General features: G+C 30.8%; 1 protein-coding gene across 1 annotated transcript; it reads left to right on the top strand.

Annotated features, from left to right (window-relative positions):
• Nucleotides 1–765: 765 nt before the first annotated feature.
• On the top strand, nt 766–3,677 carry LOC108454171 (30S ribosomal protein S9, mitochondrial). Its single transcript, XM_017752521.2, has 4 exons — nt 766–1,405; nt 1,739–2,179; nt 2,885–2,965; nt 3,131–3,677. The coding sequence occupies exons 1-4, from the start codon at nt 904–906 to the stop codon at nt 3,220–3,222; spliced, it is 1,116 nt and encodes a 371-aa protein (XP_017608010.1). The 5' UTR covers nt 766–903; the 3' UTR covers nt 3,223–3,677.
• Nucleotides 3,678–20,134: the final 16,457 nt, after the last annotated feature.

The following is a 20,134-nucleotide window of genomic DNA, read 5'->3' as shown; positions in this document are numbered from 1 at the left end:
ATTCTCTAAGTACCTCAAAATTCCCATCCTTACAATTAGGTCTCCAAAAACACTTAGAAGTAAATAAAAAATTCAAGCTTGATTCGAGCTGGTATCAACAATTCCCACTAGATTTCCAACATGATCTAAGCTTAAATCTTCATTAATTATTAAATTCTAAGCTTTATTTGAATGAAACTCAACAATGCCATCTTAAACTAGTTTACATAATGGCTAAAATTAATGAATAGTTTAGTTAAACCAAGGTTTCGAGACAAGAAATGTATAGAAAAATTACTGACCTTAGTAACGGCCTTGGATGAGGGCTCAATTCTTTCTTTCTTCTTATTTACTTTCGGTCCATGGAGATGAATAAACGATGATAATACCCCATTCTTTTTTTTTTTCCCACTTAACATACATCATTAGCAAATAAAGAGATTAATTATAAAATAATTCAATGGTTAAGATCTCACCAATTTAAAGTAACGGAAATGAGTGGCAAAGAAGAAGCGGTGCCACTACTCAATTTCAACTATGATCTAACTACATTTAGGCCCTTGGTATAATTGCATTTTTAGGATTTGATTGAAATTACAAAGTTTATTTCGCTAGGTTGAATATTTTGAACTTTGTGCTATTTAATTATATTTTAAAATAGATTTAGACAGATGTACGCTTACATTTAAATGAATTGTTCAGGTTGAATTAATCCCCACATTAGGGTTCATTAATTAACGAAATAATTTAATTTATTTATTTTTTTGTCACGGATGACTCAATTGCGTGTGCCATTTACCCAATCATAAATAGTTACAAGAAGTTAGCAGCAACCTTTGGGCTTAATTGAATTACAGATATTCCTATTAGATCGGGTCGGGATCAAAATCTGGCCAAATCTAAAACCCTGCCCAAATCTAGAAAATGAAAACCCTTTCCCTCTTTCTCCCAAAACCCTTGGCCTTTTTCTCTACGATGATGTTCTGTCGTCTCCTCACCAGAGCTTCCCATTTCCGTTTTCTGCCTCTTCTTTCCTCCAAATCCCTGCCATGTCCTTCCTTCTCTCAACCCCATCCACTTTCCCTCGTCCGTTTCCTCTCAACCAACAACAATGACAATAGGAAAGATCAGTCATTTTCCAATCCCTGGAATTTTTCCGAAGAAGCTAACGGCAAATTCGGGAATCTTTTCCCCGATGAATCGCAAAAGAAGAGCGGGGAAGGGGATTGGTTCGTTGGAGAGGAAGACAAAGCGTGGAGCTTTGGAGAAGAAGACAAAGATGATGGCGTGTTTGATTTTAAAGAAGAAGCTGTACAAGATGTTGGTCTAACCATTGATGGTACCGATATTGCTTTGGGTGTTGATGAGGTTGAGGACCGGGAGAAGCTTGAAGAAGAAGAGAAACAACTCACTGCCGTACTCAAAGGCTAGCTTTTTTTTTCATCGCTTTTTTTATATAGATTTGATCCCTTTTATTACTATAGTATTGTTTTTTATGGTATTCAAAAAATTAAATTAAGGCTTATTTTGGCCAGTTTTGTATTATTTAGTGCTGCATTTGCTGCTAAATTTAGCTGTGTTGAATGGGTTTTTTTTTTGTCTATTAGAATTAAGAGTAGGATGAGAAGTGAGAAAAAGAAAAAGAAATTATAAATTTAGTGTTTGGCGTTCTTGATTATTTGTCAAGAAGATAATTTCCTTTTTCTCTTTTACTTGAATTATCTTTTTGGGTTAACAGGAAGATTATTCCCTTTTGTAGGCCCGAATCGTGCATTTGGTGACCTTATTGCAGCATCCGGTATCACAGATGCGATGCTTGACAGTTTGATAGCTCTAAAGGATCTGGAAGGGGTTGAGGGGTTGCCACCTTTAAGTGTTATAGAAGACATGCGTTATGGAAAGAATACGAGGAAATCCACAAGAGCTGAAATGGAACGCCAGAAGCTGGAGGAGATGGCCAAAGAAAGGGTAAGACAAGTAGATGATAAAGGAAGGGCTTATGGGACTGGGAGAAGGAAATGTAGTATAGCTCGTGTTTGGGTTGAACCTGGTGATGGGAAGTTCATTATCAATGACAAAGAATTTGATGTCTATTTCCCAATGCTTGATCACCGTGCGGCTCTTCTTCGGCCATTCTCAGAGACCAAGACCTTGGGCCTTTGGGACATCAAATGCACGGTTAAAGGAGGTGGTCTTTCTGGTAAGCTTAAGGCATTGGAGTTGCACTTCCTTTCTTTCTTTCCTTAAGCATTAAAAACACTAACTATAATAGCAATGTCTCTCAATTATTTTGTCTGACATTAAGGTTGAATCTTTTCTCCCATTTTACTTGTAACCTCAATATCATTAATATCAAGCTGACTATACAAATAGAATAAACCGTTCTGGTCGTTAAATTTCACTCCACTTATTATAAATCCTGTCGCTAAAACCTATTTATTATGAGATGTGTGTAGTAAAAAAACGTGCATTGGTATTGAATTCAGCCAGTCATACTGGTAATACTGAAAGCCTTCAGAATAAGAAATAATCTGACGTAATGAAAGATAAAAAAAGGACAGAGAAGGGTTTAGGTTTCTTTATGAAGAATAAGCAAAAAAAAAGTTATGCCTGTAGTGAACGAGCTGTCTGTTGAGCACAGATTAAATACAAGTTATTGAATTTGATTGTCTATGTATTTGCTATGTATGTTAAAGGCTTCTGTTATGATGATATATATTCATGCCACTCTTAAAAATTGTTCAGCCTTTCTATGTCATGCCCTAAGGAGAACATATCTGATATGTACCTCAATTACCTTAGCTCAATCATATTTTAAAACGTGAAAGCCCTTTGCCCAAGTCAAATGTAATGGACTCCTAGTTTTCTTCCTTATATTTAGAGCTGACTATTTGCTCCATCACAGGTCAAGTGGGAGCAATTCAGCTGGGAATCAGTAGGGCCTTGCAAAATTTTGAGCCGGAGCTACGTCCTCCCCTTAGAGCCGGTACTTCCTCTTTTTTTATCTTGCAGTTGTCTATCGTTATATATACAATTATATTCCATTAGACCACCTGTAGGGTTTGGGGAGGTCTTTTATTTGTAATCTTTTTGGGATTATATATAGATCTTATGGTTGTAATATAACTAAAAAGCAATTGTGTCCTACCAGCTGGTTTCTTGACAAGGGATTCACGTGTGGTTGAAAGGAAAAAGCCAGGGAAGGCAAAAGCAAGGAAGAGCTTCCAATGGGTCAAGCGTTGATGGTCAGTTTTGTTGTTGCTCAGATTTTTCCTCAAAGGGGCTTCTTTTCTTTCCTTTTTTTTGCATTGGATGAAAAGCAAACCTTTATTTTGACAATGCTGCAATAATTTCTTTCACAAGGTTTGGTGTTAGTTATGTAGCCAGCAGTGTTAGGAAGATTTTGTTGAGCAAGAATTACTTTTAAGATATTGCCACTATAACAAGGGAGAAATTGGCTCTTTATTTTTATTTTTATTTTTGGTGAAAGAAGGAAAACCGGTTGGCACCTCATTGACTCATATCTTGCTGCACCGTTTTAGGTGTCTGCCATTATTCGGAAGGAAAGTTTAGCAACTATTCATATTATGTTATAATATTGAGTCATAATCATGTTGCCAAGAATTTTGTATTATAAAAAATTTGATATGTTAATATAATTGACATTATATATGATTTTGGACATGTCTTATATATAATGTTGTATTCTTACCTTTGTATTCGTGTATTATATACTTTGCTTCACTTTGGATTAATTATTTTTGGGCAGAATTATAAAGTTCAATTTTTTTAAGGAAAAACTCAAGATAAACAAAGATCAGAAGTTCAACCAAGAGCCAGGACCACTGGCTCGAGCAATATACCTATTTTTATGTCCATTAGCTTTGTTTGATACCATCAAATGACTATTCGAAATACAACTTTAGCACGTAATATAGCTACTTGAGCAAGGTTGTGACTTGTGAGCCACCCTGTACTACGTGTCCATTAAGAAAACAAAGAATCAATAAACAGGGCGAAGTCAGAACAAATTTTTAGGGGGTCGAATGAAATTTTAATTTTTTATAGTTTATATATTTATAATTTTTAAAGGATTAAATAGAATTTTTATAATTTTAGGGGGGCCAAAATATAATTTTACCTTTATTAATTTAAAATTTTAAAAAAAATTTAAGGGCCTAAACATATATTTTCCAATTTAGGGGGGCCAGGGCCACTGCCACCCCCTTGTATTCGCCACTGTCAATAAACTGCCTTGAGTTAAAACAATCATCTAATACCCATTTCAGAGTCCTCTTCTGCCGGATTAGTACAAGCTTCTATAACTGTAGGATAATTCGTTTTCATGATGATAGCAGCGATTATCTTGTCTTTAAGCCATGAAAGGGCTTCACGAAGCGCTAAAGCCTCAACCATGTTGGCCTTCATGCACCCATCCCCAAAACCAAAACAACATCCGACAAAAGAGCGAATCGAATCCCTTAACATCGCAACCCACTTAGGGTCTGTTCTGCAGTGCTTAAAAAAAAATACTTCTAGTTCCAAAAGCACTTTTTGAAGAAAAGCTATGCTAAACAAGTTGCTTTTGGCTGAAATTTTTAGTTTTTTAGAAATATTTTTTAAAAGTATTTTTGAAAAAGAGAAACTAAAATTTTAACTTTTTCGCTCTTAAAAGTACTTTTAACGTTTAATTATTTTTTATCCTCTAATAACATAGTATTTTTCTTTTTCTGTCTTAAAATTATTAATTAAAAATAAATAAAAAAATTAAATACTAATTACAAATAATTAATAGTTATATTTAAATATTTAAAATATAGTTTATATATTCTAATTAAATTTTATAAATAATTAATATTTATTGCTTAAAAATATTTAAAATTTATATTTCATATATTAAAATATTAACAACAAGTTATAATAAGTTTTTTATATTTTTACTAAAATATAATAATATTAACTAATTTAAATATTATTTAAATGCCTATTTGGTACTTAATAATAACATGTCTAAAATGGACATTTTATTTTTCAAAAGTACTTTTTCACAGTAATGCTAAACACTCGAATTTTAAACTAAACTTTTCAAAAACACTTTTTAAAAACAGTTTTCTACAGCACTTTTTTAAAATATTGCGAAACTAGCCTGTAGTCATATTTGCCTCCTGAAAAACAGCTGCATTTGTATTACATTTCAGCGTCCCCTTTGGAGGTTGGATCCATTGGCTACGACCATCAGCTCCATTTGTGTAAACAACCTGCAGTCGAGCAAAGAGACGCGGAGCATAGTTCCAATCGTGCAGCAAAGCGTTTGCAGGCACATCTTTTGATTTCCATACTATCATATTTCTAAAATACTAGAGCGACTACGACAAGGTAAAAAAACGACTAGAACAACCACTATCAGGTCTCAGCGGTGCCGTTTCAATTAGGCTAGGCATCGATCCATGCAACATCCGAAGCTGGCACGATCCTACACCTCACGAACCGTAGCGCAATCACGGAAAACATGTTTGAGACTTTCCTCCTCCCCATACCTGTTGCAGTTCGGATTGAAAACAACTCCCTTAGCAATTGTTAACATCATTATAATTCTTCTATTAAATTTGACATTTTAAAATTAAAAAAAAATCCTCACTTGGTTATATTGTAAAGAATAATAATTAATGGTTTAATGGGTAGAAGCATACGTAAGAACTGTTTCTTAGTTTTAATATATGTGAGCTATTTTCAAATTTATTATGGTTTTTATGATTAATTATGATGGTAATTATTTGAATGTATTGATTGTAAAAATAAAAATAAATTTTAGCTTGAATTCATTTAATACTAAGGATAAGTTTGGTTAGAGAAAATGTATTTTTTGTGTTTTATTTTCATTTAGAAGAAAACAATTCTTAAACCTCAGTGTTTAAGCAACCTTCTCCACACAAAGAGGATATTTGGATTCTAGAACAAAGTCACAATACCTGAAATAAGTTTGATCTCTAAACCGTTGGCCTTTTTGTGCACCAAGAAAACTATTTCCTGGTTGAATATGTCTTCCTAATAATGGAGGAGGTATCATAATTTGGTAGTAGTAAGGGTAATAACAGGGGAAGATGAGTGAGAAGGTTGGGCATCGCGATGGTCCTGCTAACAGTAGCAATAGGAAAAGACCTTGTAGTCTTAGCGCGATTTTGTGACTGCTGCACTGTGAGCTACCTCCTTGCTCTTAGAAACACCACCTTTTTATATTCTTGGTTATATTTTCTTCTTTTCATTCCTTTTCCTTTCCAACAATACTTTTCTATATCTTGCGAGGTTGTGGATGAAGAATCACGCCTCCTATTTCTCCTAAACATCTCACTTATGGAAAGATCTTTGAAGTCCATACTTTCTACTATTGAAACACTTGTAAAATCGAAAATGTGTCCAAACAACACAAAAAGTAAATAAACTGCACAAATCAGAACTATCGCTTGAACTATTAGGGGCAACAAAAATATTGCAATTTGAAAATTCTCCCCTCGAAGGATATTATATTTCAAGCTGAGTAGGATTTTCAGCATCTGATGAAGAAATATTTATCACCGAGGTTTTGGAATTTCCCTCCTTTACTAGTAGTAGTCATTTCTTTGGAGGCTACATAACTGGTGAGAAGAATGTTAGCACTATCATCAACCTCACCCAGTATAATGGAAGTTTCTTTTGAAACTCCATCACTACCTTATCAAACTCCATATTCCAGGTACATCTAGGACACTTACAAAAAAATGCTAAAGAAATCTATCCGAGTAACATTTTACTAATCTCATCAGCTGGCCAAGCTATAGTATTTGCCAGCCTTTTCCCATCGTCGGGATAACCCCGCAACATCTCCTCCACGCCTAAACGGGCTTTTTCCTTTCAAAAAATAAAGGAAAACATTCCTCATAGTCACCGTTCCCTCAAGGTATAATTAAGTAATTAAACCTAGAATCAAAGGGCAATTAATCCAAAATAAAGAATGGATCAGTGGCCATCAACCTTGTCAACCGTTTGAATATCCCACCATAAATTAATCATAAGGCATAATAACCATTGATTTTAGTTAATTAAAAATTTAGTATATTAAGATGTTAGTGGAACGAAAGAGAATAGATGTTTCTCTTTTCTTCTTCTACATCCGACTATGAAAAAAATCAAGAAAGGAAAGTTTAGGTGCTTCCACCATTGTCGAACATTGTTAAGGAAAAAGGTACAGTTCTTTTATAATTTTTGTTGAAATTTTGTTAAAAGATAATAGATATAAATAGCCCAATCGTTAGATTAATTGTGTATTAATATAGTTTTACTTGGTTTATCATTCTTAAATGCTTAAAGAAAATTTGGATGTTAAAACTAACCACCTGACATTTCTATTATGGAATTGCTAAATTGTAACATCGCATAATTCACGTTGCAATTTCACTACTTAATAAATTTTGTCGGAAAGTGGCTTTTATTTTTAGCATTGCACTGTCTAAGTTGCTTTGGTTTTTTGAAACTTATTGCGATTTCACTACTTAATAAATCTTGTCAAGAAGTTGCACTTATTTTTAGCCTTGTACTATTTTAAGTTGTTTTGATTTCTTGAAACTTGTTGCGATTTCACTACTTAACAAATCTTGGCGAGAAGTCGCACTTATTTTTAGCATTGCACTATTTTAAGTTATTTTGATTTTTTGAAACTTGTTTTGGGTTGATTTTAAGTTACTTTTAAATTTGGTTACAACATATTTTTATTAATTTATAAAAATATTTTAAACTTTTCTATCCTTAAATAATTCAAAGATTCTTACTTATACATGTTTTCGGTGGTATCTCTCATATGTACTGTTCGTTTGAAACGGGTGAGAAGTGTTACAAATTCTGTAAAAAAAATATTTAGTGGAAGAGGGCCATAGTTGCTTAGCAACAGGATGAGGGAAGATCTAAAGAAAAGCTGGTATTGATCTATTTTGTACTAAATTCTGAAATTTTTATGATAAAAGGTTCATTGAATCTAGTTTAAAAAACAAGGTATTTTACTTTTGATTTCTGTAGACCAAGATATAAATACTTTAGTGGCTACTCAAGTAGACAACCTTGTTAAGAGTACACTAGCAATTAGTGAAAAAAATAATATTACATATAGGCATGCTCTACTAAAAGCTAAAGATTGTCATATAAATATATGTATATATATGCATGTACATATAGGATGTGGAATAGAGACGAGGAGGAAAAATAATAGAAGAATTCAAATGCTAAGAAGTTGATATAAGAGATGGAATTACTAATATGTATGAGAAGTTAAAATGAAATTGTGAAGATTAGATTGGCCTTTAGTAAAATTTGAAGCTTGAAAAGTGCCCAATAATGTATGAAAATGAAATAAGGATGTTTAGATATTGTTTTTGAAATGTTTACAACTTGATTTGTGGTACCCCTATTCCAGGTCTCGAGACATAAGAGTCACAGTCTCGAGACAAGTCAATTTTGAATCTAAATAATATAGCCCCATGGGCATGTATGCATACATGCATTTTTGTCCTGAGCCAAGTAAATTTTGAACCAAAATTGCTACAATACTAGTGTAATGTCTTGAGATATGTAGATTTTTATCATGAGACATATAGGTCATGACCATAGATTTTCTCATTTTGCTTTAAAAAGGACCCCAAGCAACATCCATTCGAAACCAGGGCATAAGAAAAGTATAGAAATGGTATAAGAACATTTAAATAAACTTAAGTGAATGAAACAGAAATGAATAATTTAAACTTTAGTAAAATAATTGATTTGAAAATATGACATATTTTGCTCAGATTTAATTATAAACTCGAGTAAGGAGTATTACAATGCTATTTATATAACTAAAATGAAATGGCAGTGGACAATATCTCCTTCAATAGGGATATGGACATCTTTGTGTTTCGTCTTCTTTGTTTTCTTTCTCACACTACTTCTAACTCTACCTATCCTACCAACATCTCAGGCTCACTCCTTTTTCCACTAACCGTTTTATGTACAAATTCACAAAGCACTCCCAAACTTGCAAATTTGAAACCCTAAAAATATACTAGAAGCACCAAAAACTAAAAACCCTAAAAACCTAAGCTGCCCTATGTTTCTACTAAATCGCAAGCAAAAGTGACGAGAAAACAAAGACAAATGCAATAGAATACTTAACAAGATCAAATTCCCTGAACTAGTAAATCCTTCAGCAACGCAAAAATGCATCAGAAAAGATTAGTAAAGAAAAAAAAAAAAAAACCTATCAAGAAAAGCCAAGTGAACTTTTTCTCTCAATGCCCCACATACCCATTTATACCCTTTGCATAACGTTTCCTAAACACCACCATCCCGTCTGTTGTTTCATTCGGCTAATCAGAAAATGACACGTGTCCATAGCAATAAATTCAAAGCTGACATAAAAACAACTAAGCAACGCTCTCCTTTCGTACTCACACGTGTGACTTTTTGAAAACCCCAACACTTGTCAGCCACATGTGCAACGCTTCATTAGCCCAACTATTATCTATACAAACACTCAACACACCTTCCTTACAACAAAGCACTGCCAAAAAAAAAAAAAAAAAAAGTAAACTCAAGCCTTTCAAATAATATATATAATGTTGGAGAAGGTGACTTTATAACATTCTCTTCAACTTGAAGGGGGATTTATGTACCCTACATCTCGTTTTGCGTTGCTTCAATAAAAGGAACCTTACCATGTACCATTTGACGCTTGCAAAATACATTGATACATCATCATGCAGATAAGATGGTTTGCGAGAAGACACATGGCTTAGGAATTGAATCTTAGCACATGTGCAAGTACAGTCCTATAACTCATCTATTGAGTGTTGGCTGATCATCACCTGTCTAGAGATCATGTATATATACACTCCCACTTACCAAGAGAAAACAAAAGCCCCTTCTTCCCTTCAACATCCCTCAGATTTTTCTCCTTTCTACAACCCTACATCAACAACTGTATATCTCTATTCCTTATACTTTCATGTAATGATGCGTCAATAGCATCTAGATCTATCCCTTCAACTAAAATTTTCTCTAACTTTGTTAATAGTATACCTTGAAACATTCACTAGAGAAGACTGTATAGTATCTTCAATTATCATGGTAATGTTGTCGGCGGCTTTACACCTAAGAAAAAAAGGCAGCTCTATAGGAGGTTTGAATGGCGAAGCCAAGAAAAACTGTTTTAGGAGCTAAAAATAAATAAAATTTTTAAAGGGATTAAAAGTCTAATTTTATCATTATACTAATATATGACTTTGTAATAAATAGTTAGAAATGTAATAATTAAATGATAAATCGAATTATGAATAATTGATTTTCGTAATATGATTTGATACGCTAAGATGATGTAACTGTTCTATAAAGAGTTATTAGGATTGGTTAAAGAAAAATGTAAAGCAGTGGGGTTTCGAAACATTTGTTAAGAAATTATGGTGCAAAAATTTTGTAAGAGGACAAAGATGTTTTGTGGGTCATTAGTTTAGTTGCTATGTCTGCGTGTTTGTTGGACTGGAACTATGGAAGATTGGTGTTGTCCATCCCTATTGGTTTTGTTTAGGTTTTTTTTTAAAAATATGTTGTGATGTCATTTGGTTTTGTTTTCTAAGTTTTAGTTGCACTTATTTGTTTCTTTAATTAAAAAAAAAACAGATGATGCTTTTCTCCATGTTGAAAATGTATGAAACATATATATCTCCAATTTTCCTTAATAGGTTTTCTTTTTCAATTTTGAAAAAAAAAAGAAGAAAAAACACTTAATAGAGAATAGCCATTGTTATTAAAGACGTGATAATTAATAATGATTGTAAGACAGTAGGTGGAAGCAAATTAAGGTTTTATTATCATGTTAGTTCAACCAACCAACCAGTGCTACAGTAGGTTTAACTTACAGGCTTGTATACTGTCATGGCAGCTGCCTTATTCTCCAAAATATAAACATTATTATATATGGTTTTATTTCAATAATTGCTATCAAACATTTGCATAATAATTGATAACGTCCTAATACCACATTACCTTGTCTTTTACTTCTGTGTATTTGCTGGCCTTCTCTTACCACTTTGTTCATTTTTATACACTAGTTGGTGCTTGTATCATTATTAAACTAGTTTAAATAAAAATAAAAATATTATTTTTGAAAAATAAATTTTGATAATCTATATATATAAATGTTATGCCAACGTGATTCATTTTAGGTAAGAGATTGAAAAGGGACAAGTTTTTCTTTATTTATTAAATGATTTGAAATTTGATAGTTAAGGAAATGAATTGAGTGAAATCTAGTAAAAAGTTTAACATTGACATTCTAACTCTGATTAGAAGTCAATGTAAAGAAAAAGATTAAAGAAGCAAGCACTAAGAAAACGATTTAAAATCTGCCTATTAAATTAATATTTGAAGGTTTCTTATATAAAAGTAATTTAATTAAAATATGCTAAGAAAACAAATGTTGTTTGGTAACCACAAAATGAAAACCTATATTAATTAATTCTACTAATTTGGTTTCTTTTAAAAAATTGAAACTCATTTAATTTCTATTGAGCAACTAAAGACAATTAATCACGATGTTAATGTCTTTCATCAATTATACATGATTTTAATTGATATAATAATAAATTAGCGCTCAGAATTTACACATTCTATCAATTTATCCTAATTTAACAAATTTATCTCATAATATTTGTGTAAGCGTTGAGGCTGAATTTATCGAATTAATGTCAAAATGACAAAATATGTAAATATCAAAGACTAAATATATTTTCATACCAATCAAAATTATGTATAATTGACGAAAGATATTAATGTCATACTTAATTATCCTTAATTACTCACTTTCAAGATTTTTATTACTAATATACTAATCTTACATTAAACCAATAATTTATTATTTGAATGTAAGAATATTTTTAAAAATTAATAAACGTAGCTTCTCAGTCTTAAGGTAGTAAACTGGTGACATAATATAAATATGCAATATGTACTCTCTTTTTCTTTTTTCTTTTTAAATCGATTGAATGTAAAATTATATAAAAATAATATTTTGGGTAATTGAGAGTTAGAATGATGGTTGTCATGTGAGTGTGCATGTTTTGCATATTAAGGTTGTTTGATTAAGATGGATGTTAGGTGTCTGACAAGATAGAATTAAATTTTTATATAAATTTATAATATTTTTCTGATTAATATTTAATGTGTACCATTAATTAATAACGGGGTGAAGTTAAAAAATTGGATTGTGAGTCAACTTTTAAAAATTAAAATGTTTATAAAAGTTATATAAATTAATGTATTAATTATTTTCTTTTTCCATTTTATTAGTAGATTTTTAAAAATATATTTTTAAAATATTTAGAACAAATAAATCTAAACCTTAGACGCATACATGTATTCTTGAAGCTAACATAAAATTAGTAATTTTGGTGGTAAAAATAAAAATCACACTTAAGTGCTTTTTGGTATCATAAGAAATCAATATATCAAATTTTCAAATACAAAATTCACAGTAATTACACTAGCAACAACAAATTCTAATTAAAATGCTAAATTTCTTTTCAATATTCAAGAAATCCAATATTATAAATACAATCAATCCTAATTTTTAAGGATTTGTATTAATCAATCTCTAAAAATTATACTCAATTACAATGTTTTGAATCTCATACAAATCAATATCCCAAAATCATTTGATAAATAAAAACTAAATCTTTCATAATAATCCTAATCATCACAAGAAAAATTAAAATCTTAATTTTCTAGAGATTAATCAATAAAACTTGAAAAGAAAAAATTTGTTACCAAATTTGAGAGACTCATTTAAAAGTATCGAAAGATTGAATATCTATCTTGTAAAAGATTTAGAGAGTATGAGAAAATGAACATAATTTGAGAGAAAAATAATAAATTTTGAAGAAAAAAAAACAAATATGGATTTTGGGGTTTTAGTGTGCAGAGAGATATCCATTTGTTTTCATATAAAATAAATGTTTTAATAAATTAATTATTTTTATAAAAATTTTTAGACTATTTTTCAAATATTTTGTTGGGTCAATACACCAATTTTATAATCTTTTAAAGAAATTATATGTAATTGACCCCACAATAGTTGATGTGGCTCTGCCACTTGTTACTAATAAAATAATACATCATTAGTGATTCTTAGTATAAAAAAATTAAAGCTCTAGAAAATAAATACTATTAACTTTATTTAAACATAATTAAATATTAAGTATAATTATTTTACCTCTTTTTAAGTTTTGGATTTTGAGTTTTGAGTTTCAAATTTTAGGTTTAAGGTTTTACTTTTTGATGTTGGGTTTAGGCCTTCAAATTTTGGATTTGATTTTTTAAAATTTTTATGTTTAATAAGTATGATTAATATTCAATTTTAAATTAAATTTATTTTAAAGCCTTTTGATTTTTATTTTAGTTTACACCAATGACAATGTGACATCTTATTATTAATTGATAGTGCATGAGATTTATACCCCGACAATGTATCAAATATTCATCTTTTTTATTATTATAACAATTAAGTTACACAAGATGTCGAATAATACAATGGGGGTAGTTCATATCATATGAGGTGTGGAGAGCCGCCAAAATGGGAGCGGTTCACACTATAGATGGTGTGAAGAGTCGCTAGATTTGGTGGTTTTAGAAGGTAGAGGTTATACTCGAGCTAGGCTTTCGTACTTTCTTCTTGTTTAGCCCATTTATTTTTAGAGGATGAAGTATTTATAGGTGGAGAAGTGATTGCGAGCAAAATGTTTATAAATAAATATCAATAAAAATAAATATTTTTATTATAACGATAAATAACAATAAATAAATATTCATCTTATTTTTATTATATCAATTAAGTATCACAAGATGTCGAATAATACAATGAGGGTAATTCACATTGTATGAGGTATGGATAGCCATTAAAATAGGAGCAATTCACAACATAGATGGTGTGGAGAGTTACTATACTCAATGGTTTTAGAAGGTCAAGGTTACACTCGAGCTAAGTTTTCGTCATTTGTTCTTGCTTATCTCATTTTTCTTGAAGGATTAGGTACTTATAGATGGAAGAGTGATCATTAGCAATATGTATATAAATAAATTAACAACAATAAAATAAATATTTTTAGCTAAAAAGATTCTTTTGCCACTTCCTTTATGACTCGCTAATATATGAGATCATTGTCCAGTAATAAATTATAACGAAATATTTTCGTTGAAAAAAGTAATCCGAGACTTAAGCCTAAGAGAGATTAGTAACCAACAAATATAAAACTCTAATTAATTAGTTAAATAACTAAATAAAAAATTCAAATATTAACAAGATTAGCTAAATAGATAAAAGAAGAATAATATTAAAACAAATCTAACTAATGATAACAATAAAACTCGCAAGTAATTGCTATGAACAATTGCAAAAAAGCAATATTAAGAAATCTTCGGTTATTGGGATTTAATAATCTATTTTAGTTATTAAAGGGACTTAGAGTTTATAACTAAGATGATTTTAAAATGCAGGCATCTGTGTTGGTGTATAACTTACACGGGTTAAGAGAACCCTCACTGTCTAAGTTAGTGTATATATTATAGGCACTCTAGATAGTTGATGCATATATAAGCAGATTTAGATAACTATTTAACTAGATCACTAGGGTTAAGCAAACACTCTCGTTGTTTAACTCTCCCCCATATTATTATTCAACCTAACTGTCACTTAGGTTAATTATGAAGAACGAATAGAGCAATTAATCTAGTTATAATCTAAACCTATCTTCAACCTATTCTAATTACTAATCCGTTAATATACAATTTCTCAACCATTTAAAAAGAATTAACACATCATGAAGTTCAAATCAAGGCAAAAGATAAACAATAACATAATAAGCACAAAGGAATACATTAAAAAAAAAAAAGAAAAAGAAATCTTGTTCAATTGAAGTGCAAGTATCTTCAATAATCGAATCCATGGGTTGATTGAATCTTCACAAACAATTCTCTAAGCAATCACTCTTGGAAAGAAACAAAAAGCTAAATAGAAAACAAAAGAGTTTTGACGACTTAAAAACTAAAAAGCCTAAAAAGAAAGTAATGCAATTAATCAATCCTCCAAAAACTAACCTAAACTATCCTATTTATAAGTGTTTAGCAGGCTTTCTTAGGCTTACAACTTATACTTGGGTGTGAAGTATCATAAATATCTAAAAACCCCTTTAATTAATGAGAGAATTCTTTCTTCTTTTTTTTTTTGCTTTTTCCCATCAGACTTTAAGGCCGTTTTCAGACCCCTTAGTGTGCAATTTGGGCTGAATTCTAGCACAGACATGTAGAGCACGAAATTACCTATTTTCCAGTATATTATGGTCCCAAAAAGGACATCTATAGCTCAAGTTATCGCTAAAATACGAAAGTGGGAGGGCTTGGTATAGTGGCATACACAATTTGAGCTCTAGCACACCATGGCTTGGAAAATAGCATGCTGTAATACACATTTCATTCGTTACGATAGTTTTTCCTCTTGTTTTGCCTTTGTTTGGGTTCGAGCCTATATCTTAAGCTACTAAAGAGCCGTATAACGCTTATAAAATTTTAATTAAATAAAAACATATAAAATAAACCTAAAAACTACTAAAATTTTATAAAATATAAATATGATGCAAAATATGAAAATTACGCTAAACAACTCTAAATGCATAACTTTTTATTTAAGAAAGTAATAACTTGAAATTCAGTGGTATCGAAAATTATAGTTTCAAAACTTTTTTTCTGTATACTGAGTCTGTAAATATTAAATAGAGATATTTACAGAGCTAGTGTATAGATGAATTGAAATTCAGTTAATTAGTTTAGCCAAAAATGTGATTAACTAAGACCCAGATACTAAATTATAAAAATCCAATCACTATAGAGTTTTAATTAGGAACAGACTTGAGGATTTAGATAACAATTATCCAAAGAACTTAAATAGTTACTAATGTCATGGGGCTAGATCTTTTATCTTACGATCCGTGTGGCCTTAGACAATCCATTCATTCTAAACTTGTTTAAGTTAGCCTAAACACCACAAGTGAAGATTTCTTTAGAATTCCTCCAAGGCACCAATTTGTACAGCGGAAGCAATTGTGCCAAAAGAAGCTATAAAAGAACAACAGAAAGCCACAGAAAGAATGCACGAGAGGTGTTTGAGTAAATGCTCTCCAAGAATTCTATTACTCTTAAAAATTCAAGTTACAATAGATGATTTACAAGTAAGGGGAGGCTCTCTATTTATAGTTGAGCTCCCCTAAAACCTACAGTCTAGATTAAATTACATCGACGGATGAGATTAACATATCCCTTGATTTTAGGGATTTACAATATTACATAATATCAAATCTAATCTAATCTTTACAAGATATGATTCTTATCAATCTTCTAATATTAGTTCCCATATTTACCAAGATAGCCTATGTTGCCATATCTTTATCATTGGGTCACCCAAGCTTTAATCTGACAGGCTTCTCCAACAATTCTTTGAATCAGGCCAGTTCTCGTGGGCTAAATGATCCCCATTTAATCGATAGACCTCCATGGGTGCATCTTGTGCCATGGTCACGGGCTTTGCACTTTGGCTCGTGACACTAAACCATTATTCTTTATGTTAATAGTAGGTAATGATGATGATGATTATTAAATAGTTAAAATTTAAATTAATAAATAAATATAAATTTAATTAATTAACTTAAGTAAATGTTAATTATAATATATATAGTTAATAAGTGGGAAAAGATGAAAACATCAATCTTTTTCCACCGTACACTAAATAGAAAAGAAAGAAAGAAAGAAACTCCATTTTTGTTCTAGCTATCATTCGATCATCTAAAATATACTAAGGTAGCAAAGCTTTTTTCATGTAATTTTTATAGATTTTTTTGTCATGGGAACTTAGTTTAGTTAGCCCAAGTATCAATTTGATCAATTGTTAAAGTTTTAGAAAGTTTCCATTGTTGCTTTCTTCAAGAATTAGGTGTGAAATTGATAGATTTTAAGCTTAGTTTGAGAAAATAACTAAATTGTAAAGCTTAATTGTTAATTTCATACATTAGGGACTAAATTGAATAAAAATGTAAAATTGTCATGAAATTTCAATAGGAATAAAATGTAATGCTTAATTGTTGATTTTGTATATTAGAGACTAAAAGCTCTGGCAACGAATGTAACATCTTGTAGCTTAGACGCAACAATCGAGTCGAGTATAAGGTGTTATAAAGAATCAACCAAAAACTAAGTAAAAAGGGCATAAAAATATAGATATGATGAACACTCATTAATGAGGGCCTAAAGTATGCCCCTTATCTCATGATTACCTTTCTGTACAGTTTAATCTTTGGCCAAGATTAGGGCATGGGTCGAATGTGACCATTTTAAATATTGGTGTGTCTGGGAAGTCAGAATCATTAAATGAGATTAGATTTAATGTGATGTTTGTCCTTGATGGCACCATGACGATGCCCCTTCCACATTTATATCCTTTATGGCGTAGGGTGATTAGGTCATAGGAGGTGTCCAGACGTAGAGGTATAGTAGTTGCTTCTAAGTCGAAGAGAAGAAGTTTATAAAGTGAGCTTCTCTGAGACTATGATTTTATAGTGAAGGGGTACTATTTATTTTTTGTGAAGGTTGTTTATCATTTGGGATACCTTTTTTGAGGTTTAATAATTAATTGTACAGTATTTTCGAAATTTCAAAATGGCACCTTTAATGGAAATGATTGTCCACTTTTGATATAGCACTATTTGATTAGCCAACCATAACGTTGTTTATAAGGTCGTTTTCCCTTTTGTCGTTTTGTTATCTTATTGCTTCCTCATTTATAAATAAGAGACTTAGGGTTCCTTATAAGAAACTTTGCTTTTGTCTTTCTTGAATATTTTTTGTTCTTTAAGTGCCCTTTTTCTCAAGTTTGTTCTCTTTGCTTTAGAAATTTGTCAAAGAAAAAGTCATTTGGTAAGTTTTTGCTTCATTTTTATTATCTTTTTAATATCTTTTGTTTGCCATTTTTTGTGCTTTCATTATATTCATGATATGTTTGTCTATAATATGTAGTAAGGGAAAAATGAAGAGACAAGGGGATGATATTCCTATTATGAGTAATCGGATCCCCTGTATTGCCACAATGGAAGATATGCAACATGTTCTTTGTATGAGGGAGAGTGATTTAGTTGATGTATTTGAGTGAAGTTACAACTTTGTGAAGGAGTTGAACTTATTACATATTGTATTGTATATTAATAGTGATTTACTCTAAGAACAAGCACTGCAAATGTAGAAAAGCTTTCAAACTGCATAACTAACTTCTGTATCTATCTTTTTTATTTTACTTTTCCATGTGTTACTTTAGTTGAATGTGCAACTATCAGAAAAATTCAAGGAACTTTCAGTTGCAAATATTTACTTTACTTGATTGATAAGATTTATGTGAGAAATTGAATGTCGATAATGGTAATATATCGCAAAGAAAAGAAAGAAAAATAGAACACACAAAATTTACGTGGAAACCTTTTCGAGAAAAACCACGGGTAGAGGAAAAGAAAATTCACTATGTCGAATTCGAATGATACAAGAAGAGAGACGATTACGTCTCTTTATAGGTTTAAAACCTTATTCTAATCAAAGTCAAATAGAAGTAATGCAGTAGGGTTAAAACATCTTATGGCATCAAAGAACAGGAATTTGGGTCACGCAACTCTAATAATTAATTAATTATTACTTATGGCATCAAAGAAGAGCTTTATAAGAAAGAAACAAAAGAGGACTGAGTGCGATACTTAATTACCATTTGATCAAATTACCTTCGTTGGTGCAAAATGATTATGGGTATTTGTTTCCATTGGTAAGATTCTTCATTTTTTTTAAAAGAAACGAATATTGTTGTGTACTTGTAATTGTTGATTTGGGGAAATATTTTCTTGATTGATGAGATTTATTAATGCTCATTTAAGGCATAAAAAAAGGCCTTATAAAAAAGAAACAAATGACATTGAGTGCAATATACTCGATTATCATTTGATCAAAATTACCCTTGTTGGTGAAAGAATATTACCGGTATTTGCTCAATTGGTAATATTCTTGCATTTCTTTTTCTTGAGAAACGAGTATTGTTGTGTACTTATTAATAGTTGATTTTGAGAAATATTTGCTTGGTTGATAATATTTTTTAAAGATCACTTATGGCATCAAAGAAGAGTCTTATAACAAAGAAACAAAAGATAATTAAGTGTGATGGTCAATTATCATTTGGTCAACATAAGTTTGTTTCTCCTAACGCTAAAATCAAAATAAGATCATAGAAATGTTGTGTAATATAATCAAAATAAGTTTGATAAATGGTTTTCTTTGAACACATAACATGGTAAATGATGATTATAGTTAAATAGACGAGGATAATATTTATTATGAAGCAATAATTGACTACTTTATAGAAGGTAGAGAGAGAAGGACTACCTTGGATTAAGGTAAACCACTATCTCTTAAACAATTGAGCATGATTGCATTGGCTAAGATGTGGATGTATTTTCTCTCTGTTAGATTAAAACCTTCTATGCATCTGATAAAAGCTACTCGAGCTAGGGTTGTTCTGTATTATATTTTGCTCGACAGAAGGATCAATGTAAGGGAATTGATTCTTAATCAAATGGATGTTTGCAAAGGAAAAGAAAGATGAAGAGTATTTACAAGCGAAGGGCATTATCAACTACTATATTTACTTTTAGTTTGTAGGTATGCATGAATAAATGATTCAAAAGGAAGCTGAAGAGGCTATGTATACTAAAGCAATGGCTGATGGGATGATTTATGCCCATTGGTTTAGCCTTGGGATAACCAACATTTTAGCCAATACCTAAACCACGAGCATTTTAAAGAAGATCGATAATTTGTTTGACCATTATGATCAATGTATGACTATACACCACAAAGCATATTAGAGTGTAATGTACCACCTACATAGCCTCTATTTACATGTGAGGTATTGTCATTATCGGTGTAAGAAGAGTAAAAGTATTATAGAAGCCTTTATACTAAAAGTCAAATTGCATTTTGCCTCCTTTACTAAAAAAAATGGGTAAATTAGTCCATATGCATTAGACCT

Source organism: Gossypium arboreum, chromosome 9, assembly GCF_025698485.1.
Source record: "Gossypium arboreum isolate Shixiya-1 chromosome 9, ASM2569848v2, whole genome shotgun sequence".
NCBI classification, from domain to species: Eukaryota; Viridiplantae; Streptophyta; class Magnoliopsida; order Malvales; family Malvaceae; genus Gossypium; species Gossypium arboreum.
Note: the sequence above shows the minus strand (reverse complement) of the source record. Positions and strands in the feature narration are given on the sequence as shown.